We start from the raw sequence: 26,732 nt of genomic DNA on the forward strand, positions 1-26,732 counted from the left end.
ATATCTTTCCATTAAGCTACACTTACACGAACATAAGGATTCATTTTTGTCAATATTTTTATAATTATCCCCCCACACGCTTGACACAGTAATAAGTACCATAAAATACAACTGTATCTAATCATGTGCCATGGTATTCTTTTAAGTACAATTTATTGGCATGATATATTGCATGAATATAATCATTCAGGTGCCATCTGATATGACTGTCATTACATTGCCACAGTACACACTTGTATTTCATTAGTATCAATTTGAAAGATTGATCTTTTTGTTTGTCATACAGTTTTCTGGAGGATTTTTTGTGAGCCCTCACATTACTGCAAAGAAAGAAAAACACACATACACACAAAGTACTGTCATTCTTAATTTATCAACTTTATTTGACATTTGAAAATATGCTTACATTTTGGAATCTCGTACTGATATATTTAAGCCTGTTAGTGACATTAGCACACACTTGCTATATTTATTTTCTTTTTTGGCGTTTTTTTTTCCTTTTAAGAAAAAAAAATCTAAAACATAGTACTTGTACCTCATAAAAATCGTTTTATCGGCTCAGGAAGGAAAACAATCAAAGTGCAATTTTAAAAAAGTAATGCATAAACTGTCCCACTAACGGCTTAATAAAGGACCAAACAAAGAAAAACATGTTTTAATTGTGGTCTGGTGAGGCCCTTTCCATAAAACATTTATTTCTCATTAAGTATTGCAGCCTTTGCTGTGACAATGTGCACATTAGTTGAGCTGTCTACTACATGACATTCAACAAAAACAAGATCAGCAAAAAGTATTCACGATTCAAATGACATGCTGCTTTAGTGTTAGTCGATGATGGCAGAACAATAAGGCATTCATCTTTGTATACATATAATGTTTCTCCTCCAAAAGGAGCCAAGACAAGGGACAAAAGGCAGAGTATTTTCAGAGTATTATCAATAAATGCAGAACTAATATGTCACCTGGCTTGCACTACATATATGTTCCACGAAAATAATCTCTACTTTCCTACATAGTGTTTGCAATAAAATAGACCCTGACATTTTAAAACAACACTTTCCGTTGAACGTTTTAATCTGAAAATCGTCATTTGGTTCAAAGTACAACCTCAATTATCTTAGTGAAATTTTTATCGAGATGGTATAGCTTAGTTTTTGTTCATTTATTGAGGTTTTGTTAAACAAAACAGATTTTAATTGCCCAAACTTGTTAAAGGTCCCACTGATACACATTGGCCCTGCTGTGCAAGATTCAGCGCAGGATCTGTACAGTGAAACGCCATTTACAGACATATCAAGTGTTAACCTGGATATTTAACTCTATTGTACTATAGTTTTCCAAGGGGCATCTAAACTGTGCAAAATATATGTGTAAGTAATGTAGGACCATGAGCTGGTAACATCTAGATATCAACATGCTCGATATCAACTAGATGCAATGAAATGTATAAAATAACATAACCAAACTGCTAAAAATAGCCATAAAAAAAGAAAGAAATGGCAATATTATCTACCCTGTTCACACAGAATCCATAACACTTTAATAAGCAGCAAGTCTACATGTTAAATTACAGATAAAACGTCATTGCTGATGAATTTAACCGAAATGCTTCATGGTAAACAAGGTAAAATGTGTGAAGAAACTGAGAGGCATCATTTTGCAAGTGAAAGTGAACAGAAGTGCTCTAGTGACAGGCAGGGGTGTGATTCTTCAGGTGTCTTTAAAACTCCACTTTGCATGCTGGGAAGGTCTCGTCCTGCATGGCGACAGTGCTGTTGCTTCCAAGTACTGTGATTGACAGATCTCGCTGCCGCTCATGGGTCTCCTGGTACCAGTTGTGCATAGTCACTGAATCAAAGGTGGGGATCAAAGTCACCTGGAAGTGAACGGAAAAACTATTAAACAATTGATCAGTAAAACAGTAAAGTAACTATCTGACCGTCAACCTGTGCAGAGACCTGACACGATCAGGGTGAGTGAACGTTGTCAAAACTATTCCTTTAAGTTTAAACCATCCATACAACCGTATAAACAATGCTGGAGATTATTCAGAAGGTTCTGCTTTTTGTGTAATATTGCTGTATGTTCTACACCTTTTGTAAAGCACCTTGAGCTTGGGAAAGGCGATGAATGAATAAAACATCTAGTTACCTGAACATCTGGCCAGGATGCTTTGCCCTCTAAAAGAGAGTCGAGAATAGATCTCATGACTGTTTTCTTGTGCGGCTCATCTCCACTAATTATATAGCAGGATGAGCGGAGGCGCCGGAAAAACTCCACATCGACAGTGGAAGCTGCCGAGCCAGAGGGCAAATATGCCAAGTCCAAACAGACTGCACTGACAGAACCTGCAAGGAGAGGCAATGACATTATGCACAATTGGACTTTTATTACTGTATGGTTGCGGCAGTGAATTAATTTAGAGACACAACCTTTTAGGGAATCCAAGGGTTACTGTTAGCATGCTAAAATCCTCTCAGATAGAAATTCATCCCTCACTAATTGACTAATCCAGGGGTTCTCAACTCTAGCCCCTCAATATCCACTTTCTGGCAGAGTCTAGCTCCGAACTTGATCAAACTCAAAACATGCAATGTTCTACTAATCATGAAGACCTTGATAAGCCTGTTCAGGTGTGTTTGATTAAAGGGATACTCCACTTTTTTTGGAAATAAGCTAATTTTACAACTCCCCCAGAGTTAACAGTTGAGTTTTTACCGTTTTCGAATCCATTCAGCCGATCTCCGGGTCTGGCAGTACCACTTTTAGCATAGCTTAGCATAGATCATTGAATCGGACAGGACCATTAGCATCTCTGAAAAAAATGACCAAAGATTTTCGATATTTTTCCTATTTAAGACTCTTCTGTAGTTACATCGTGTACTAAGACCGACGGAAATTGAAAAGTTGCGATTTTCTAGGCTGATATGGCTAGGAACTATACTCTCATTCCTGCGTAATAATCAAGAAACTTTGCTGCTAAAAGTGGTACCGCCAGACCCGGAGTTCGGCTTAATGGATTCGAAAACGGTAAAACTCAACTGTTTAACTCTGGGGGAGTTGTAAAATAAGCCTATTTCCAAAAAAAGTGGAGTATCCCTTTAAGGTTGGAGCTAAACTGCAGGAAAGTGGACCTCGATGGCCAGAGTCGAGAATCCCTGGACTAGTCAAATGCCCAATCCCCAATAGATGTGCAATTCATATATTTCTGGAAGAAACCATGAGCACTCACTGGATGAGGACTTTGAAAGCCCTGGTCTAGATCCACTGGTAGCATTGCGGGATGCAGGCCTGGTGTCCAGACTGGACATAGCCCGAAAAGTTCCACTGGTAGACATGGGAGCACCAGTCTTTGCCTTCCCACTTTGCGTTATGTTTGCAGATGCAGTCTTTGAGGACACAGTTGCTATTTTTTTGGTCTTCGACGTTACATTCTTGGAAGATCTCCCCTGAGCATCAGCCTCTGGGTCGGCCATGCAGGCACCAGGCTGGGGTGGCAGCGGTGGTAAATCCTTCATCGGGGCAGGTGGAGGGTCTTCGGAGACACGCTGGGAATTGTGGTGTATCGAATGAGTGCTAGGATGGTCATGAGGATGGTGGGGTGGAAAGATATCACTAGCTTCCTCATCAGAGTCCAAGTCCTCAGTAATGGAGGGACACTCTTCAGTGGCTGGTGGCGCATCAGAATCAGAAACCGAGATGAGGGAGACGCTAACAGAGGACGTGGTCTCCTGACCTTCCACTGACTGAGGATCACTACTACTGCACTGGTTCGGCTCTTGAGAGAGGTCAGGACTTGGGGCAACAACCTCACAGGACAGTCCCTGCTGGTTCTCTGGAGATTTGTGATGCTGGAACTCACAAGGTGAAACCAGACATAGATCGACATCATGTGGAAGGATGTCAATCTGTGGTCCAAAGAGGTGATTCTCAGATTCATCATATGTGTTTTGACTATTATGAGATGTTTTTAAATCCGTTTTTGGGTCGCGGTCTGCTAAATGTCCATTAGTGTATGCCAAATTACCAATCTCCTCCTGTGAATGACAAACAGGCACTTGTTCATAGGATAACGAATCATCTACTTCAGTGGAGTGTGGAGAGCCAACTTCCGCAGGAAAGGAAGTGAGGCTAGGAGAGGCGTCGGGTAGAGTATCTTTAAGTGAAGTAGAGGAGAGAAAGCTTGGTTGTCTATCTTGTGATGATATGGAGCTGTTCTCTAGATTGCTTCTCGAACAACCTGCCATCGAGTTCTTGCAGAACACCATCTGACTGTCTTCAAAACTGGTACCAGAAGCCCTGATGCCTGCCTTACAATCTTCGCCAGAGACCGGAGAAGCATTATTCTTCACAGAGTCCGTGGGAGAAACTAACTCAAGGGTTTTTTCGTCCAAGCTTGTACAGACGTCCTCTTTGGGGCATCCATTAAGCTCTGTTGGAGTGAGATCAAAGTTTACACTTCTCTCACTCTTTGGAGTCTGTGTAAGTGGGGAGGAGGGTCCAATAGTAATGTTTGAGCCAGGGTTCCCATCCATACTCCGAAACTTCTCTGGACTTTCGTCAGTACCTTTTTTAGAGCCATTCACCTGCACGTCGTTGTTGCCAGAGGCACATTCAGTTCTTGAGCTTAGATTATTGCCTTCAACATCCTGCAATTGTTCATTCTCCATTTTCAACTTTTCCATTTGTGCAGTAACATCCTCAGGCGTAGATGTCTTTGGTCGGTCTCCACTTGCTTCACTTGAGGATTTCAGATTGTCAGGCTCTTTTTTGTCTGGCTTTGGCTTCCCTTTGGGTAAAGGATCCTTTTTAGGGACCATCAAATCTTTCTTTAGTGAGCCATTCTTGACAACTGACTTTCTAGAATCTGCACTGCTTGGCAAATGTCCGGTGACTTTCTTAACATCCTTACCAAGAGTTTTTGTAGTTGTTTTTTTGTCTTCTGGTTTGACCTCTTTCTTAACCTCTTTTTTCACATCAGGTTTAATATCTTTCTTGGGCTTTGCACTGAGATCTTTTTTCAAGGGTTCTTTCTTTTTCTCTACAATCTCATCCTTCTTTGCAATAGTTGTCGGTGGCCGTTCCTCTTTCTTCCTAACTTCCCTCTTTTCATCTTTAGCAGGTTCTTTCTTAGTCACTTGCTTTTCAGGCTTAGATGGTCTTTGTTTCACATCATCTTTTGGCTTTGCTTTTTCCTCACCCTCTTTCCCTTCTTTTGGAACGGTTTCATTAGTGGATTTGGTCTTTGTTTTAGTGTCTTGCTTTTTCAACTCTACTTTGCTTACCTTGTCTTTGAGTAAGGCACTACCAGGTCGAGATTCTTTGGAAATACTCTTAAGACTTTCCTTGCTCCCAGCATGCTTTGGCTGTTTATCCAACTTTGATGTCTCAAGGTCCTTCAAACTAACTACTGGGTGTTTGAGAAACTCTAGATGCTTTAGTCTCTCTAAACCTTCAAAGATCTTGGATTCTGGAGTGCACCCAGGAAACAGAACCCGAATTATCTTTTCTCGAGGATTCGCTGGATGCCAAACCAACAGGGCACATATGGAGACCATACAGTCTAGAGGGATTTCTGAGGTTTTTATGTTTGGAGTGCGAGCAGGCCAAGTTTGCAAGAAAGCTTCAAGTTCTTTGCTACCTTTGACTGGATTGAGTACATAAAGATCTAGGCGACCTACACCCATCTTCTGGAAAAGAATCACCGGCTCGATAGCCGGCCCAGCAGAGCGACTGAGCTGCTCTGGAAAAATTGACAACCTTTCTAAATGCTGTAACGTTAGGGCAACTTGATCACAACTTCGAAGGACCCTGGGGTCAGTCTGCAATGTTTTGAGTCTTTCAGAAGCATTGAAAAATACAACCCCTATTTCTGGCGATATTAGATTCTTCTGCCAGTCTTCATTGCTCTGCGATCCAGCGGACTCCTCTTCTTCTTGTTGTTCAGCCACTTTTCTGTGAAGTAGGCTGTTCATACCAGGTAGATTATCCACACCAACATGGGTGAGCAATACTGAGTCGACTCGGTCTAAATGTCTCACCAGTTTCCAAAAACAGGATTGAGTGTCAGACCCCCCATTGACCAAGACATTGAAACCATTCACAGCAAAGAAGGCACAGTCACCTCTTCCTCCAGGAAACACATAGCAGCAGGGACGGGACAGTTTCAGGAAGCCCACTGTACTGGGTGGCACAAGGAGATCAAAAGGCGACTGAGCTTCAAGAGACTCTGACAGATACTCGGTGAACTCCTGAAGGCCCTCCATCTCTGGTAGCACTAATGGAGGGTTGGTTTTAATTTCAATATAATCTTGCAAATTATGCTTTTCTAATTGAGAATTTTTCCACATCCCAGATTCTGGACAGCTCAGGGTTAGGCTGGCTTTCTGAGTAGGGTCTGCAGAGCTCAGAAGATCTCCAATCTGTGTAGGGAAATGAAAACTTTCATTAACTGGAGGTAATTAATTTGTTTTTGTGTATTTTAATATCAAGTAGAATTACTACATAATTAACTTGTTTGACAAACAGGTGACTGACCTCTTCATCTGTAAATATCTGGATAAAGTCATTTAGTGAAAAAGACCCAATTTGCAACTCAAGGTCTCCAGTATCTTCAACACATTGTCCAGCAAGAATTAGCAGCTTATGAAGAGACGTATCAGAAATGAGCCGACGGACCTATGAAAATAAAGACCAGCATTAAAATGTGCAACAAGTATGGGTTACACTTAAATATTATTGGAGAGTATAAGCAAGCTAATGTTGAACTATCCAAACAGGTAGTCAGCCATCAAATCAAGACCCTAACTACATTTTAAGAGGGATTAAAAGAAGACACTTGGCTGCTGCTCTGGATAGAAAATATCAAGAGCAAATATAACTGGACAAGGTACTTCAAGAAATGCATCAACATCTCCCTGTGTTTACACAGTCAAACACAGTTGGGTAAACACCAGTCAAATAGCTTTCATACATTTATCAGGAAATAACTGCAGTGGCCAGAGAACTGAGGGTGCAAGTGTGGAATACAGCAAAACCAATATTTAACCGTTTAAACATAAGAAAATCAATTGGATCATAAAAGCGAACATTACTCTGTCTTTGATTTAGGGTTGGGTCATTTAGCTTATTTGCACTTACGTTTATTCACTAAGCAAACGATTTTATCCAGAGAGGTTATCAAATAAGGAATACAACAAGCAATTCATCTTAAGGGGGATTTCAAAGACAGAACAATATGTAGATGTGTAGAGAGTAGATGTGGATTGTTTCTGAATGTAGTAACGTTACATTACGCAGTCTGTTGAAGCATGTTTCCTCAGATTACTGATGCACATACACAGTTTTATGCACTATTGCAACCTAGTTTCCCTTGCATGCACATTAAGGAAATTATATGTTTCAAAAGTTAAGGCACTTTAAAAAGTGAATGTCATTTAATTTCAATAAAAGATGCGATCTTGTCTTGATTTGGTTTATTTTTGCTTATTGCGCTCCCTTGTATCCTCTTGTGGGCATAGGAGACGATACAGTACTTTTTCCTCTTAATATTGTCTTCAGAATGCGAATATAATTAGAATTTTGCTAATATTTAAGAAAGAAATATGAATTTAGCTTTTCGGGCACTTTGACAACCCTACTAGTTATGCTAAGGATGTGATGATATTAGTGTGTTGCAAACTACACACTCACCTCTGAACAAACCAAATCATGCGATGGGTTAACGATCACCTGGGTCTCTAGCACATCCCCGCTGTGCTGCAGTGTCTTCTGGCCTGCGGATGGAGACAGAGTGGGAGATCTTTTAAAAACACTAGGTAATTATTTTAATTGAGTATGTACAGATACACACAGTGGCCACAGCACAGTGACAAACACGGCAGCCGAACAGGCAACACTATTTACAGTTTAATGGAAATAACAGACAGTCTATGAGCTCACATTGAGCTATGGTGCTGGCGCAGGTTACATAAGTTTGAAGATTTCCTGATCTGAATGGTGTGAAGTCCAAAACCACAGCATATATCATCATGTGGGTTTATTGCTCTAGATGAAAGGTTCTACTTTACTTCCTCAAACTTATATTTTCATGCCAACAAAATCATTTCAAGCTGTGGATTAGGAAGTACAGGACGTTAAAGGGGTCAGAAAAAGGATGTTTAAGAAGACTAGCTGCGTGACATGTTCCTGTCTTCTCCACAAACAATGAGCAAACGTGAGCCGAAGGTAACTCTAGCCTTCTGCTCGGCACCATGACGAGTCGAAAACACATGGTAGGAAGCCTCTCCTTCCTTCCTGTAGCAGAAGCTGAGCTATGACAACATCTTTGCAGCCTCTATCTTCAACAGACAAATTGAGAAACAATATCTAGGTCTCCAGAGTAGCAAATGAAAGTGGAGGCACTGGAGCCGCTCAACTGTACAGGTGTGGGTCCTTTAAATTAAAAGTTAAAGGATGCAACCAGGGCTATTATCAGTAACTAAAAATGTTTAAAACATTTGTGTTAACTGAAAGAATGTGGACAATACAATCTAAATATAAATATAAATAATGTTGCCTTGGAAATGTTGCCTTGGCAATAAACTGAAATAAGTTTAAGTTGAAACACTAAAATTATTACCTGGAAATAAATTAACTAAAACTAACTAAAACCGAAATAAAAATAAATGTATCCCAAATAGCAAAATTATATACAATGACAAAAGCCCATAACAAAATGACTAAAATTAAACTTCTCTATATTAGTCTCTATATTTTTGAAATCTACAAATTAACACTGAACACAACCAATAATAGTCATATATATTGCATCAATACATGCAGGACATATATCTAGCCTTTAATGGGATCAGTTCATTCAAAGAGAAGAAACTCGAGACAAAACAGGAAATGATATCATAGAGAGGACTCTGGCAGAAGGTCATGTGGTCTTTTAGAATATCAGAAAAAAATTTCCATGAAAAGGCAAGATTATTTTAGTTTGTAAAATGTCATGTGGAAAAACTGTCTAAAAATGTATGAATATTTAAAAAGTGTTGTTCAAGATGTCTACATTTGTATGTTGTCAAAGTGTAAAGAAATATTTTATTACTTTTCATTTGATGGCAACATCACATGATATTTTAATGACAAAATAAAAATTTAAACCTATTGAAAATTATATATATATATATATATATATATATATATATATATATATATGTATATGTATATGTATGTGTATGTGTATGTGTATGTGTGTGTGTGTGTATGTGTATGTATATGTATATGTATATGTATATGTATATGTATATGTATATATATATATATATATATATATATATATATATATATATATATATATATAAAATCAAAATCCTATGAAACCAACATAAATACAGAGTTATTTTCTAAGAACTTAGCACACAAATTATAAAGTATTTTAAAAAGATTTGTCTATTCCTATTGAATTATTCAAAATTTTCCTTTAATATTTTATCCCTAACACACACACACACACACACATAGTGGTTGCATAGTGTTGTTTCATCCCAATTTTAGCATTACCCATAGACAGAATTGTTTTAAAATATTTCTCAGGACACAATCAATACCAAGATGAAATAATAATTGTAGTATTCAGTTTGTGTTTTAAAAAATACATTAAAAATATAAAAAATATACTCACATGCATGTATACATGCATATATATAATAAACATATATATAAATATTTACATGTATATATATTTTATATACATTTCATATATATAAATTATATTTTATTAAATATATGCATGCATGTATGGTGTGTATGTGTGTGTATATATATATATATATATATATATATATATATATATATATATATATATATATATATATATATATATATATATATATATGCTAATCGTTTCACAGCCCTAATATGTTTGATCATATAATGTTTTTACAGTGTAAAATTAGTTTGAAAGCTTCACTTTCAAAATATTAAAACTTATTCTTAAAACGTATTCTTGAATCCTACTAGGCTTATTCAATGTTTGAATTCTTGTGCAAAGTGCCAAAGCAAATCCATACTTCAGATAGAAATCAAAGGCATGAATACGGCATCTGCAGAAACCGTGTCCCAGTACTGTAGTTGTTTACCAGAATGATAAACTCCAGCGAAGCTTTCCTCGACTCCCTTCAGCGTATCTCTGATGATCTTATCTAACAGCGATTATGCTGTGGCTGCCCTTCCCCTAACATACAAACAACCGCAGCGCATCTGAAACTGCGACAGCTCTCAGAGCAGAGACATGTGCCGACGACAGAAACACAACAGCATATGGAAATAACAGTACTCATGTTGTGTATGGGACATTATTGGGGCTCAGATAAGCACATGCTCCCAGCTGGTCCTGTTCTCCATCATTTTTGTAAATGGGTGTGAGGGGTTTAATCTGATCTATCTGGTGCTAGCTTGCACAACATACCAGCGGGACCGGCTGCTCTACAGCTGAACTACAGTCACACTATTGAGAAAAAAGTTACTAATGGGGATGTAAATACACTATATGGATAAAAGTATTGGGACACACCTCTTAATTATTGACTTCATGCGTTTCAGGGCTGTAAAATCAAACACCTAGCCATGCAGTCTGCATTTACACACATTAGTGAGAACAATGTGTCGTTCTGAAGAGCTCAGTGAACTCGCGCGTGATACTGTGATTAGTCAGCTCTTGAAATGTCATCCCTGCTAGATATGTCTCGCTCAACTGTGAGGGGTTTTATTGGAAAGTGGAAGTGTTTAAGAACAGCAGCAACTCGGCCACAATGCAGAAGATCATGTAAAGTCACTCATGTAAAGAGCGCTGATAGGCCTCGATTACACTGTCAGTGAAACGTGACCCAGTTCAGATTTTGTGCTCATATGTGACACAGATCGGCTGTGTTCTATGACCGAGTAAACCGGAAATAAACGCATGCATTCGGATATTTCCAGATCGGTTTCAGGCCTCGTTCATATGTGGAAATAAATCAGATATGTGCCAATGTGACTGAGGCATTAGGCTACGTCTCCGCGGTTTAATGACGAGAGAAACCCAGACGCGGATCTGCGAACTGACGGATAGCCTGACGAAACGTTGTGTCGACGTATGAGAGGAATGTGGACAAACATTGACACACGTTGACACAACATATCAAAGGTTGGCTTGCTCATCCTAACATTTCAGACCCACTGCTCCTTGTTAAGGCCCGCCACAATATGCACTGCATTGATGATGGCCCTTTTCCTTCTCAAAATCATGGTGATGTTTGGCGAACTTTGCATATATCGCAAAGCTAGCATCAAGCATATTTCTCGTTCATCCATCTGTGCAAGATCCCCCTTTAAGCATGCGTGATGTTTCAGATACAGTAGTATGCCAAGTGTAAACACATGATTCGGACATGGGTCACAATTGAAAGAACGTGTAATGCCTGGTTCAGATTACGCGATTTTTTTGTCTGTTACGATAGTCACTGTGTCAGATTACACAATTTTTTTTGTCTGTTACGATAGTCACTGTGTCAGATTACACGTTTTTTTGTCTGTTACGATAGTCACTGTCAGATTACGCATTTTTTTTGTCTGTTACGATAGTCACTGTCAGATTACGTGATTTTTTTGTCTGTTACGATAGTTACTGTCAGATTACGCATTTTTTTTGTCTGTTACGATAGTCACTGTCAGATTACGTGATTTTTTTGTCTGTTACGATAGTCACTGTGTCAGATTACACGATTTTTTTGTCTGTTACGATAGTCACTGTCAGATTACGTGATTTTTTTTGTCTGTTACGATAGTCAGTCAATTACGCGATTTTTTTGTCTGTTACGATAGTCACTGTGTCAGATTACACGATTTTTTTGTCTGTTACGATAGTCACTGTCAGATTACGCTTTTTTTTGTCTGTTACGATAGTCACTGTCAGATTACGTGATTTTTTTGTCTGTTACGATAGTCACTGTGTCAGATTACACGATTTTTTTGTCTGTTACGATAGTCACTGTCAGATTACGTGATTTTTTTGTCTGTTACGATAGTCACTGTCAGATTACACTTTTTTTTGTCTGTTACGATAGTCACTGTCAGATTACGTTATTTTTTTTGTCTGTTACAATAGTCACTGTCAATTACGCGATTTTTTTGTCTGTTACGATAGTCACTGTGTCAGATTACACGATTTTTTTGTCTGTTACGATAGTCACTGTCAGATTACGTGATTTTTTTGTCTGTTACGATAGTCACTGTCAGATTACACGATTTTTTTGTCTGTTACGATAGTCACTGTCAGATTACGTTATTTTTTTGTCTGTTACGATAGTCACTGTGTCAGATTACACGATTTTTTTGTCTGTTACGATAGTCACTGTCAGATTACGTGATTTTTTTGTCTGTTACGATAGTCACTGTCAGATTACACTTTTTTTTGTCTGTTACGATAGTCACTGTCAGATTACGTTATTTTTTTTGTCTGTTACAATAGTCACTGTCAATTACGCGATTTTTTTGTCTGTTACGATAGTCACTGTGTCAGATTACACGATTTTTTTGTCTGTTACGATAGTCACTGTCAGATTACGCAATTTTTTTGTCTGTTACGATAGTCACTGTCAGATTACACGATTTCTTTGTCTGTTACGATAGTCACTGTCAGATTACGCAATTTTTTTGTCTGTTACGATAGTCACTGTCAGATTACGCAATTTTTTTGTCTGTTACGATAGTCATTGTCAGATTACACGATTTTTTTGTCTGTTACGATAGTCACTGTGTCAGATTACACGATTTTGACTCTGAACCAGGCATTAACGGACGGTCAAAAAAATATATAAAAATTCGGATCTGGGCAACAAATCAGAATTGGGCATCAAGACCTGCAGTGTAAACGAGGCCATAGTGTGTAAAAGTCGCCAGCGCTCTGCTGATTCCACATCTGAAGTGTTACACACTTCCACTGGCATCAATATCAGCACAATGACCTGTGCGGCGGGAGCGTCACGGAGTGGGTTTCTATGGCCGAGCAGCTGCAAGCAAGCCTCATTTCACCCAGCGTGGGATGCAGTGGTGTAAAGCACAGCGCTTCTGGACTCTAGCAGTGAAAACCCATTCTGTAGAGTGACGAGTAATGCGTCTCCGTTCGACAGTCTGATGGGCGAGTCTGGTTTTGGCGGGAGAACGGTTCCAGCTTGACTGCTTTGTGCCAACTGTAATGTCTGATGGAGGGGGGATCATGGTGCGGGGTTGTTTTTCAGGGGCTTGGCTCCTTACTTCCAGTGAAATGATAACGTAATCCTTCAGCATACCCAAGACATTTTGGATAATGCTATGCTTCCAACTTTTTGGGAACAGCTTGGGGAAGGCCATTTTCTATTCCAGCATGCGCTCCAGTGCACACAATAAGGTCCATAAAGACATGTTTGGTTGAGTTTGGTGTGGAGGAACTGACCTCAACCCCGTCCAGCAGCTTTGGGATGAACTGGACGGAGATTACGAGACAGGCCGACATCATTGCCTGACCTCACAAATGCTCCACTGGATTAAATGGAAAAAGAAAAAGAAAATCCCAGACACTCTCCAAAATCTTGTGGAAAGCCAAGAGTGGGAGCTGCAAAGGGGGAACAGCTCCATATAAATCCCTGTGTATTTTGAATGCAATGCCCTGTTGCTGTAATCATCAGGTGTCCCCAAACTTGTCTTTTTAGACAATCAAATTATATAGTTGAAGGAAGATCTCAATCAGCATGGCAGCATTAAACTTGAACACAAACTAATACAATTAAAAACACTGAACCTACATACAAAAAAAAAAACAACAACTGCTGTCTGCAAAGAAAAATTGGAGCAAATATGAACACAATGCCATAAAGTAAAGACAATAAAACGCTACAATCGGACTTTGAGCACTATTAAGTATATTGATAAACTAGTTAATAAACATACAACTTGAAAATGAATCTTTTCTCTAGATTGAGGCAGATCTCCAGAAACAGAGTCTCTTTGGTCTTGGGGAATAAGAGTCACTACTGCTAAAAAGTATAACCCAAATATCTATCAGATGGGAAAGCTGGGAACTCATGAGGGACAAAAGACTCACTAATGGGGTTTTATAATTCAAAGGCGTTTGATTTTACCTTACAATAACATTATAGACACACTGTGGATATAAATCAGTGTCCAGGTACAGGATAAAACAGCTTGACAAGAGATAGACTGACATTCCTGAACAGCTGCTCAATGATTAGTCAGGATTAGTCGGCATATGTGCCTGGAAATGACTGGGACAGTGTATATACCCGTCCCATTCAGCTGGACGCAAGCCTAAAAAACATTGTGTGAAAGATGCTGCCAATGTCTTCAGGGACAGGAGACGGAGGTAATGAAGTTTTCCCCCTGCTGGTCCCTGACGCTTCAACACAGTGCCTTCATTGTACAAGCCAAATCAAAACACCGAAAGCTTGAGCTCCCTGTGATATAAGAGGCACAAACGAATTATTAATTCTTAAACGACACAAAGAAAAATGTTTCAGTCTATTTGTGCTGCAGTGAAAGGCTGTGTTGTTCTGGGCACAGAGAGGTTTACAGATATAGACGGGTGCTTCGAGCGGATTCCTCTGAGAGGTGACATCCACGGAAAGAACACTTTGAGCCGGAGGGGAAGTTCAGATCAGGGAGACTCTTTTACATTCGGTATAACATCCAAGACAGGGTAGAAGTATGAACAAACATCTTATCTTAGGGGCTGTTTACACAACACCGTTTTCAACAAAAACGGTTGCTTTGGTGAGTCGTTCATTTACACGACAGGAGGCCTGAACCAGCAAACTTTGAAAACGTTTCAAAGTGCAAGTTTTTGAAAACGATACCGTTTTATCGTCTCTGTGTAAACTACAAAAACATTTTCACAGATTATTTCACATAATCTGTGAAAACGCTGACGTCATGCGCATGTGTATTACGTGTTCAGCCTATAGGCGCTTAGTGTTTCTAGTACATCGCCACCTACTGGCCAGGCATGAATACAGCATTTTCACAGATCCGTGAATAAATACTGGATAAATATTCAGAATGTTCTGATCCAATCCCAATTCTGACCTGTAATGCTGCCTGAATCATATTCATACACTGTTGGTTCGTTGGCCAGAGGAGAACTGAGCGAGCGTATACATACTGGGAACTATATTCTCAGAAGGCGAAGCACAGTTGGAGTAAATCACTCCGCAGAAGTAGCAGTGCTTCGACTTCTGAGAATATAGTTCCCAGTATGTATACGGTTAGAAGATGGCTGTGTCTCATGTGACCTTGTTATTTGTACACGCTGTGACTATACAAATCACAACATGTAAATAGGAAAATGTTGGCGTTATTTTGTCACTTATTGGGAGCAGTATGCTAGCTGGAGCCATTTACCTCCAGTCTTTGTGCTAAGCTAGGCTAGCGGTGGGTGTGTCAGACAGTTACGGCACGCACGGAGATGAGAAGGGTGTGTGTGGACTTATCTAACTCTGGGGGATACGGTGAATAAGCTAAAGTCCCAAAAAGTCAACGTGTTCCTTTAACTACATTTTGTAATATGAAAAAAGCAAGATCACATAATGACAGAAGAATCCTCAGAATTATTCTATCTAGTAACTTCTGAGTTAAAAAGTCCTTTTGAAAAAAATAAAATAAATAAATCATCAGTCATTGGGCTACGTATGTGCAGCCCGCAAGAACAGTTTCATAGAAAGACTCATTTTCTTGCCTTCATTTGGGTCTGTAACCCTAACTCTACACCGGACATGTCTACACTGGATGCGACAAACGCCCGATGAAAAGCATTTGTCCTTCATGTCAGTATGTCATAAATCAAACAAAGCATCAGTTTACTGTCTGAGATCTGTGTAGACAGAATCACCGTTTATGAGTTTTGTTGTTTTTAGTTACATTGCATTTTCGTCAATTAAAAGCTGAAATAAAATAAATATTAGATGAAAAAACTTAAACGAAAAATAGAAATGTTGTCTTCGCAACTAAATAATAAAAGTTGAAGTATTAAAATTACTAAAACTAAAATATTTTACTACATAAATTATACATAACATTTTATTATTCAAATTATAATACTAAAATATAAAACATGAATATTTCACACATACACACAGAAAAACACAAAATTAAAACAAAGCTAAAATTAAAATGAAAGCTGAAAATATAAAATTGAAAATATTAATACATGCTATAATAGTACAATAAATAAAATAATGTTGCACTGTGTCCTTTCACATGTAATGTAAACCAGGACTGGTTTACATTACATGTGAAAGGACACAGTGCAACCATTATTTTATTTATTGTACTATTATAAGCATGTATTAATTAAGCGCATCGACAGCTGTGTGAACACTGGCCATCTGCAGTTTAAAAGAGTAAAAGCAGTTTTCTCCATTACACACTATAAACCGCCACGCATCGCTCAGCCAAGCCCAAACTAGATTCATCATAACATAAGTGAGGAATGAGGAATATCTCAATCAAAATGGCACAAAGAAAACATTGTGCTGTAACCTCAACAAAGACACTACACAGAAAAATAAAAAAAATCTAATTTGTAAATAAAACAGATTATTGGAATACGTTTAACAAGAAAACACGATTACCATCTTTCTACTTCAAAATCTCATTTAATTAAATTTGCCAATTATTTTTAAATATTTGTGGCATTTATTAGCAATTTCCGAGTGAAACTGGTCTCTACACCATTTTACCCCCCAGTGTAACCAGTACAGACTGACTTTTTAATAACAACAACAACCAGCAGTTGACGGCTCACAGCCAGGATGATGGTGGCAGCTGGTCACTAAATTTGTGACATTGCTGATTTAATCCTCACTGTATGGCCGTGCTTAAAAGACAGTCATTGTCCATCCTGACCTACTTCAGCAACGCTGTCAAACTTTACATGCAGGTGACAGGAGAAATGCAAACTGGCTTGACCGTTTCATCTGTGCGTTAACCACATTTCACTAACACAAGATAATGAAATGCTCATGACAGGATCTGAAAATCAAGAAAGGGCTGAAAATCCACCAGACATTTATATACATCCATGAGAAAGAATAGGAAGTCAGATTTCATTGGTGTCTTCATTGCTGAAGTCAAAGCAAAAGCAGCAATCATCAGAAGCCAGGAACGATCACTCGCACTCGGCATCAGGACAAAGCATCAGTGATGCAGAATCACATCACCACGCCTTGAGATGAATGATTCAGGGCCCAGGAAGAACACACAGCACACACTACACAGGGTTATGAAGGATTCCCTTGAGCAGCGCGGCTTGAGTATGAAGTATTAAAGATGACTTGGGCCTGGAGAATTTCAGCTGTTCGGTCAGCTGTTGGTCTTTTCTGCCCCACTCCAGTCTTCAACCGGACTGGAAGGAACTTTTACACAGTTTGTGCAAGGACATGCTGATTTCCTCATTTTCACTGATTCATGATAAAATGTTTCAGGCCAACATATCTGTTCTCTGTTTACAAACTTCTATTCACTACTGATCAAAAAAGGAGGAATAATATAATTACATTCATATAATTATTTTTATACATACTCTTGCAAAAACATTTGCGTTCCCCCACAAAACTTTCCGTTCTCTCGCAAAAACTGTTTATTTCCAATGAAACGTTGCGTTCGCTCACAAAAAACTGAAACTTTGCGTTCGCTCACAAAAACTGAAATTTTGCGTTCTCTCGCAAAAACATTTGCGTTCCCCCACGAAACTTTGCATTCGCTCTTTGCGTTCGCACACAAAAAAATGATTGTTTCCAATGAAACTTTGCATTCGCTCTTTGCGTTCGCACACAAAAAAATTATTGTTTCCAATGAAACTTTGCATTCGCTCACAAAACCAGAAATTTTGCATTCGCTTGTAAAAACGTTTGTGTTCCCCGACAAAACTTTGCGTTCGCTGACTTCGCTCACAAAAAACTGTTTCCAACGAAACTTTGCATTCGCTCACAAAAACTGAAATTTTGCTTTCTCTTGAAAAAACGTTTGTGTTCCCCCACGAAACTTTGCATTCTGTCGCAAAGACATTTGCGTTCCCCCACAAAACTTTGCGTTCGCACACAAAAACTGTTTCCAACTAAACTTTGCATTCGCTCACAGAAACTGAAATTTTGCTTTCTCTTGAAAAAACGTTTGTGTTCCCCCACGAAACTTTGCATTCGCTCTTTGCGTTCGCAGACAAAAAAATGATTGTTTCCAATGAAACTTTGCATTCGCTCACAAAAACAGAAATTTTGCATTCGCTTGTAAAAACGTTTGTGTTCCCCGACAAAACTTTGCGTTCGCTGACTTCGCTCACAAAAAACTGTTTCCAACGAAACTTTGCATTCGCTCACAAAAACTGAAATTTTGCATTCTGTCGCAAAGACATTTGCGTTCCCCCACGAAACTTTGCATTCGCTCTTTGCGTTCGCACACAAAAAAATGATTGTTTCCAATGAAACTTTGCATTCGCTCACAGAAACTGAAATTTTGCTTTCTCTTGAAAAAACGTTTGTGTTCCCCCACGAAACTTTGCATTCGCTCTTTGCGTTCGCACACAAAAAAATGATTGTTTCCAATGAAACTTTGCGTTCGCTCACAAAAACTGAAATTTTGCTTTCTCTTGTAAAAATGTTTGCATTCCCCAACGAAACTTTGCATTCTCTCGCAAAGACATTTGCGTTCGCCCACGAAACTTTGCGTTCGCTCACAAAAACAGAAATTTTGCATTCGCTTGTAAAAACATTTGCGTTCCCCGACGAAACTTTGCGTTCGCTCTCAAAAATGTTTGCGTTTCCCAACAAAACTTTGTGTTCGCTCACGAAAACGTATGCGTTCACCATGAAACGTTGTGTTCATTTGCAGAAAGCGTTGCCCCGAGAAACTTTGCATCCACTCGCAAAAGAACGCAAAAGTTTTGTGTCCGAACGCAAAGTTTCTTAGGGCAGTGAAAAAAACTAAAACAAAGACCTTTGCCACCCCACAAAATTCCACAGATCCCCCACAAAATGAAAATACCAAAACAACACAAGGGTGAATCTTTCATATATTGTTAGCTCCTTACCTTTGAGGTCCTCAGAGAAGCAAGCGGAGTGTCTTGAAATAAACAGTTTGAGCTGTTCGTCTATGTTGCAGGCGGTCAGGTCGACGTCCCACGAGCGAACACCTGTGCAGAGACAAATCCAGCCGTCAGACTTCAGTCAACACATGCGGAAGCTCAATTATTCATCGACCACATTCAACGTCCACATCGTCCTGTGGTCCATGGACAAGAGGCAGTGACACAGACTATTTATAACCCTCCTGGTGCAGGGTTTCTGCAGGCATCTTCAAAGTAAATGTAACGCTTTTTAATGCCTTTTTTAATGCCATTTTAAAAATGTTTAATGCCATACATGACACTAACCACATATATATACACACACACACACACACACACACACATATATGCTGTCAATCGATTGGAAAAATTAACTCAATTAGTCAATTTATTTTCTGCATTTTTGTAGGTTTATATCTAGTTTATATATTTTATAATGTAATAATTTCACCGTTAATCTCCAAATCAATGTAGAAACAACAAACACAGAATATTTCAAATACTTGTTTAATGGCATCTTTCTTATGAATGAATGAAGGTGTTACTGTTTTTCAAGCCAAGTTCTAAAATTATTAATTATGAAGGCTATATTCAAATAAATTAATAGTAGACAATTTTCTTCAAAATTATATCTAAATTTTTAAAGCCTGTAGGATTAAAATGTTATGCTTTTTGATGCCATTTAAGGCCTTAATTTGCGCAAAATAAATTGAATGACTTTTAATGCCCGGCGGAAACCCTGTGGTGAGATATTCTGCGTCTGCCGTGAAAGAAATGAGTAGGTCAACCACAGACTTCACAGGTTGTGTGAAAGCTGCTAGGTCTCATGTTTTCTTCTCCGGATATATAAATAAAGTTATAAAATGAGGTTGAAGTCAAACTTTGTTTGAGATTTTGTTCTTTGGACAGAAATAACCCAAAGACAAAGAGCCACAATACAGAATTCAAAAGAAACTGGAAAAAGTTTTTTTTTTTCTGAGCCAAAATAAGATGACCTCTTTCCAGCACTGACTCATTTAAGAAGAACCCTACTACTGCAGTGACTTCAGGTTTCTCACGTACTGCCAAACACCAGCTCGGGTTTAGTAAGACACACCAATTGTTGAGTTTCCAGCAGTGGTGGACCATGACCAGGGGGGGGCGATATACCGGGAGACACTATTAGAGATTTTGGACTATCGTGGATACGCTCATGTGACGCTGATGTGCTGCGCGGTCACAAAATATTATCGTTTGCATGTGTTTTAACCTATTGCGGTTTAAAAACAAGTGATTTTAAACTGTTTAAGCACAGTATGCATTAAAAGACAGCTCATTTTGCTATATGCGCGCGCGGTCAGACTGTGTCTCGGTGTCAGCGCGGTCTTAAAAACGTGCGACATGAAGCCGCTGCTCATAAAGCAAGTGAAAACAGTGCTTTTTGACGCCTAATTGGTCTTGAACTGTTAAACACACATATCTGTGTGTCAAAGTGACCATGTCTTTTGCAAGTGAACGTTCATTTATGTTTTAAGTGTACGTAAACAGATGAGAAGGAAAACGTATAAGTATATTGGACCTGTGCAGCCGGACTTGCTGTTATTAATGCTAATCACTTTTGTAAGTTTAATAAGAATAAATGTAGCTTATATTTAATTTACACAGTGAAGACTATGCATGCAGTGTTTCTATACATTTGATTACTTTATGTAGTGTTTATTTCTAGTGCTTGAAGTTTTTTTGTTAGGGGACTCATTTCATTTGTGTCTTTGTTCAATTGTAGTTTGTTTTCCCATATGCTTGTAATTAGTTTCTTTGTTCTTTCTTTAACACGGTTTACCTGTCTTCAGTAACCCTGAGAGTTTTTTATTGAAAATGGTTGCAAAATTATAACATTTTATTGAGATCAAATTTGGTTTGGATTTGGTTACATATTGCCCACCCCCTAACCATCACAGTAAGCTGTTTCAAGCCTCTGATTAGCTATATAGCATGAAAAGACACAACATTGCTGTTATAATTTTACTTTATTCTGCAGCGTTACAACCATGTGAGCTCAGAAAACATTCACCCTCTTATAAAAAGTCCCTCATTGCATTTAAAAGTCCAATTTATTTTAAAGTCCCCCTGTGGTGAAAATCCAGCTTTTAATGTTGTTTATGTGTCTATGAGGTGTTTTTAATGTGCTTTAAGACAAACCATGTGTAAATTCATAAGTCGACAGCATTGCTGAGTATTTTTCTCCTTAAAACTGCAGTGAACCAAAGACAGTCTCAAAAACACGCTTTGAAATCGCTGGTGTTTCTGACGTCACAAACTGCCTTGTAACCAATCAGATCAACGTGTGATCGTCAACCAGTGGCTCTCTGAGCTGAGTGAGTGAGTGGAGGCGGGGCTCATTTGCATATTCATAGAACCACGCATACTAAATGAGGGAAGGGTGTCGAGTTACATTCAAGATATTTTAAGGCATGAAGAATTTATTTCAAGGAAAATATGTTATTTAGGTGATCAAAGGTGAGTTTTAAGGGATAAAATGATTGACTACAGACGGACTTTAACAACTTTACAAAGTAGCTTGTCCAACACTGGTTGCTATAGCCTATGTGTTGATATGCAGTTGCCGAGGAGTGTTTGTTGAACAAACGGCCTCAAGCACACTTAATTTTGCGGACTGGTGTCTTCCAGGAGAATAAAGAAGACAGCGGATCATGTTTTAATGAAAGTGGTGCAGAAAAATTGGGCCAAACTGAGACGATGGCGATTTAAACCAACTGAAGAGTTTCAACCAGCTTCAACAGTTTCTCTCCGAAGGTGCTGACACCATCTAAACCAGAACACATCTTATTCCTGTCAGATCACTGTGGTGGAAGCGGCACCGTCTGACCAGGAAGAGAAGGAAACGCTGGCAACAGTCAGAAAGAGGATGTGTGTGTATCAGGCACACGGCCCTCGTGTATAGCCTCAGATAAAGAGACTGAAAATCAAAGGAAAGCAGATGATAAAAGGAAAATAACTTCACCGCACACACAATCATGTCTAACCAGTGTTTTCTCCCAGTCTGACCAACCAAACAGTGTTGAAACGCCTCTCTCTCAACGCAGCAGATGCACCTCACACTTAATAAAGATGAACTTTGAGCTGCGCAAACCATCACAATGAGGAAGGAGAGTCTGCAAACACAAGACTCGCTATATATAACCCTGCTGTCCATCGACAAAAGAATTGCTTCGCCTTTTCAGGGACTTTCAACCGAGAGAAAACAAGTCTCGACGCACATCTGCTGCGACGCGATTGCGCTTATCTTTGATAAGAGTGTGCGTTCAGATTTGGGGATTGCAGGCCCGCAGAGATCTCTAGCAGACAGGGAAGCCATGCTGAAGTAAATGAGCTGCATTATTTATGTTCTGCAGAGCTGCATGGGTCTGTTTATGTGCTTTGGGATCCAGAGGCCAGGAATCTGGCACAAAAAAAACTGAAAATACTGGGAAACCAATAGCATAATTCCCACCTCAGTGAGGCTAGAAGAAAAATATATTGTTGCACAGACAGGCAAGGCTCTAAATGGACATGAACCGAAGGCTTGAAATGCCACAGCATACTGTTATTTAGTCTGTTGTCATACTGTTATTAAGACATTCACTCTCAGAAAAGAAAAAAAAAAGTGCAAAAATTGCACCTCTTATCGGCACCACAGCTTTTCACTAGGGCAGTTCCCTTAAAGGTTAATAGTTCACCCAAAAATGAAAATTAGCCCATGATTTACTCACCCTCAAGCCATCTTAGGTGTATATGACTTTCTTCTTTCAGACGAAAATATTAAAAAATGTCCTGGCTTCTATCCAAGTGCATCTATCCATGATAAAAGTGCATCTATCCATCACAAAAGTCCATCATATCCATGATAAAAGTGCATCTATCCATGATAAAAGTGCATCTATCCATGATAAAAGTGCATCTATCCATGATAAAAGTGCATCTATCCATGATAAAAGTGCATCTATCCATCATAAGTGCATCTATCCATCATAAAAGCACATCATCATAAAAGTGCATCTATCCATGATAAAAGTGCATCTATCCATGATAAAAGTGCATCTATCCATCACAAAAGTCCATCATATCCATGATAAAAGTCCATCATATCCATCACAAAAGTCCATCATATCCATGATAAAAGTGCATCTATCCATGATAAAAGTGCATCTATCCATGATAAAAGTGCATCTATCCATGATAAAAGTCCATCATATCCATCACAAAAGTCCATCATATCCATGATAAAAGTGCATCTATCCATGATAAAAGTGCATCTACTCATGATAAAAGTGCATCTATCCATCATAAAAGCGCATCTATCCATGATAAAAGTGCATCTATCCATCATAAGTGCATCTATCCATCATAAAAGCACATCATCATAAAAGTGCATCTATCCATGATAAAAGTGCATCTATCCATCATAAGTGCATCTATCCATCATAAAAGCACATCATCATAAAAGTGCATCTATCCATGATAAAAGTGCATCTATCCATCATAAGTGCATCTATCCATCATAAAAGCACATCATCATAAAAGTGCATCTATCCATGATAAAAGTGCATCTATCCATCATAAAAGCACATCATCATAAAAGTGCATCTATCCATGATAAAAGTGCATCTATCCATGATAAGTGCATCTATCCATCATAAAAGTGCATCTGTCCATTATAAAAGTGCATCTATCCATCATAAAAGTGCATCTATCCATCATAAAAGTGCATCATATCCATCATAAAAGTGCATCTATCCATGATAAGTGCATCTATCCATGATAAAAGTGCATCTATCCATCATAAAAGTGCATCTATCCATGATAAAAGTGCATCTGTCCATCATAATAGTGCATCTATCCATCATAAAAGTGCATCTATCCATCATAAAAGTGCATCATATCCATGATAAAAGTTCATCTATCCATGATAAAAGTGCATAAATCCATCATAAAAGTGCATCATATCCATGATAAAAGTACATCTATCCATGATAAAAGTGCATCATATCCATGTAAGTGCATCTATCCATGATAAAAGTGCATCTATCCATGATAAAAGTGCATCTATCCATGATAAAAGTGCATCATATCCATCATAAAAGTGCATCTATCCATGATAAAAGTGCATCTATCCATGATAAAAGTGCATAAATCCATCATAAAAGTGCATCATATCCATGATAAAAGCGCATCTATCAATGATAAAAGTACATCTATCCATGATAAAAGTGCATCATATCCATAAAAGTGCATCATATCCATGATAAAAGTGCATCTATCCATGATAAAAGTTCCATGATAAAAGTGCATCTATCCATGATAAAAGTGCATCTATCCATCATAAAAGTGCATCATATCCATGATAAAAGTGCATCTATCCATGATAAAAGTGCATCTATCCATGATAAAAGTGCATCTATCCATGATAAAAGTGCATCTATCCATGATAAAAGTGCTCCACACGGCTCTGTGGGGGTCATGTAAGAAAAAATCTCATCCTCCATTCACTGCCATTATAAAGCTTGGAAGAGTCAGGATATTTTTTTTATATAACTCCGATTGCATTCGTCTGAAAGAAGAATGTCACATACACCTAGGATGGCTTAAGAGCGAGAAAATCAAGGGGTAATTTTCATTTTTGGGTGAAGTAACCCTACAAAGGGACATCTTTGTACCTCATTTACCCCTGAAATGTTCAAAGGTACATATTGCTACTCTAAGCTACTATTATGCACCTTTTAGGGGTGCATTCGCATAACATTCAAAAGTAACGTTACCAAAATGTTTGCAAAAAGATAAAATTAAATGTTCACACATTATAATTTTTAAACGGTTTGAACGTTCAGAGAACATTCCAAAATAACATTTTTAGAACGTAAAGGGAATGTTCGCAACACGTTCTTAGAGCACATCTTGTTCGCTGTGTTTACAGGACTATGGCATTGCTGAAAGCTGAGAGCCCAGTTCAACAGTAAATACGCGTATATATGAGCCCTCTGTGGGCATTCATCTCGTTTAGTTCCTACTCAGCAGACAAAATGAAAGGAGGTCAAGGTCATAATAACAAAAGGGAGTCTCTGGAGTTTAGTATATGGTTACATCCATGCCATGTGACAGCTTTCAAGAGACTTTCAATTAAAATTCAGCAAACATCCCCATTTATATCACCCAGCCTTTTATATTAGCCAGTCCTCAATACTGAGGTACATTTCAAAGTTAAAATAGGATTAAACTGGCAGCAGAAATGTAATGAAACTACATAATTAGCTCTTCCTCGTTATATTCCAACATTTTTAATAATAATAATAATAATAATAATAATGTTCCAGCAACCAGAGCTACAAAAAGAGACTGCCGTCGTTTTCTGAAGACGCTGCAGTGATAAACTAGTTTGTTTTCAGCGATTTGTCTCTTCATGACGTAGACTCGGAGTGATGGGCGAGGGAAGCGCGCGCTGGATCTCATTCACTCACCATCCCACAGTAAGACAAATGTTTACCTCTTTCAATCTCGGACACTAGTAAATCCACAAATCCAGCCGGACCGGGCTGTCCGACAATGGCGAGCAGAGAGTATTTATCGCTGCAGAAACCGGGACGAGCGCTTCGGTTGGAGTTCTCCATGCTTGCCAACTCGCCGATGTGGTCCGCCGCCATGTTGCAAAGTTTATCACATTCACGATGTCCGATTCGCAAACGAATTGTTCATTTGAATCGGCTCTTTTTAATGATTCAGTCGAATCGATTCTCTCCAGATCCATTACGGGGAACTTGCTGTGAGAGGAAAACAGGTGCAACAAACAAACAAACAACACTGAATTTGACGCAAAGATGATTTCTTTTTTTAAATATGCAGAAAGGCTGAATAACTGATAAGCCAAACCAGGAACTCGCAGTTAGAGCAAATTAATCTGGTACACATTTACATTGAATACAACCAATAACTCACACTATATATATAACTTAATCGAAAAGATGGTGATAACAGCCAAATATTAATATAGGTGCGAAACAAAGAAACGCGAAATGCTGCGTGTTGACTTGTGGTAACAATTTAGACTCGAAAGAACCGGTTTATTGAAATGATTCGTTCGAACGAACCGGTTCCCTCTAATGAATTGGACTACCCAATGGTACTAGAAGCGATGCGCTCAGGGAAACACCCACAATTTGCATGTGAGGGGCGGGGAATAGTGCCTGACGTCATTTGTGTCCTATCAGCTGATAAAGAGATTGCAAATTGGTATTTTGGAACCATATTAAAAGAAAACGTGTGCATTTGATGTGCTTTTTTAGAATGACATCTGAAAAATGTAAAAAAAAAACAAAAAAACAAAAAAAACAATACATTGTGAAGTTATTTATTTTAAAAGGAAAATGTCATATGCATTAGAAGAAGTGGGCTCTTTTTAATTTCTTATTTTAGAAATGATTTTAAGATATAAATCCTTTTAACAAACTAAAAACCAAAAAGAGCTGAAAACATGTAACTGGTGTCACTTTTTTAAAAGTCCATGAAATCAAAATGGACAGTTTGTGTTATGTTATAGAATATTGCTGTATTTATTATAAATGATTTA

At 38.4% G+C, this 26,732-nt stretch overlaps 1 protein-coding gene and 1 long non-coding RNA gene across 2 annotated transcripts; one reads left to right on the forward strand and one right to left on the reverse strand.

The window, feature by feature from the left end:
- Positions 1-357: 357 nt before the first annotated feature.
- On the reverse strand, positions 358-25,833 carry map1sa (microtubule-associated protein 1Sa). Its single transcript, XM_084117921.1, has 7 exons — positions 25,653-25,833; positions 19,100-19,201; positions 7,693-7,775; positions 6,538-6,678; positions 3,233-6,422; positions 2,152-2,348; positions 358-1,876 (listed from the first exon to the last, which is right to left on the reverse strand). Exons 1-7 carry the CDS (start codon positions 25,807-25,809, stop codon positions 1,721-1,723), a joined length of 4,026 nt encoding a protein of 1,341 aa, XP_083974047.1. The 5' UTR covers positions 25,810-25,833; the 3' UTR covers positions 358-1,720.
- LOC311085417 lies at positions 6,102-7,467 on the forward strand. The gene is made up of 3 exons (XR_014606817.1): positions 6,102-6,243; positions 6,356-6,457; positions 6,529-7,467. It is a non-coding gene; the product is annotated as an uncharacterized lncRNA (long non-coding RNA).
- Positions 25,834-26,732: the final 899 nt, after the last annotated feature.

Source organism: Abramis brama (genome assembly GCF_963993115.1).
Source record: "Abramis brama genome assembly, chromosome: 6".
Taxonomy (NCBI): Eukaryota; Metazoa; Chordata; class Actinopteri; order Cypriniformes; family Leuciscidae; genus Abramis; species Abramis brama.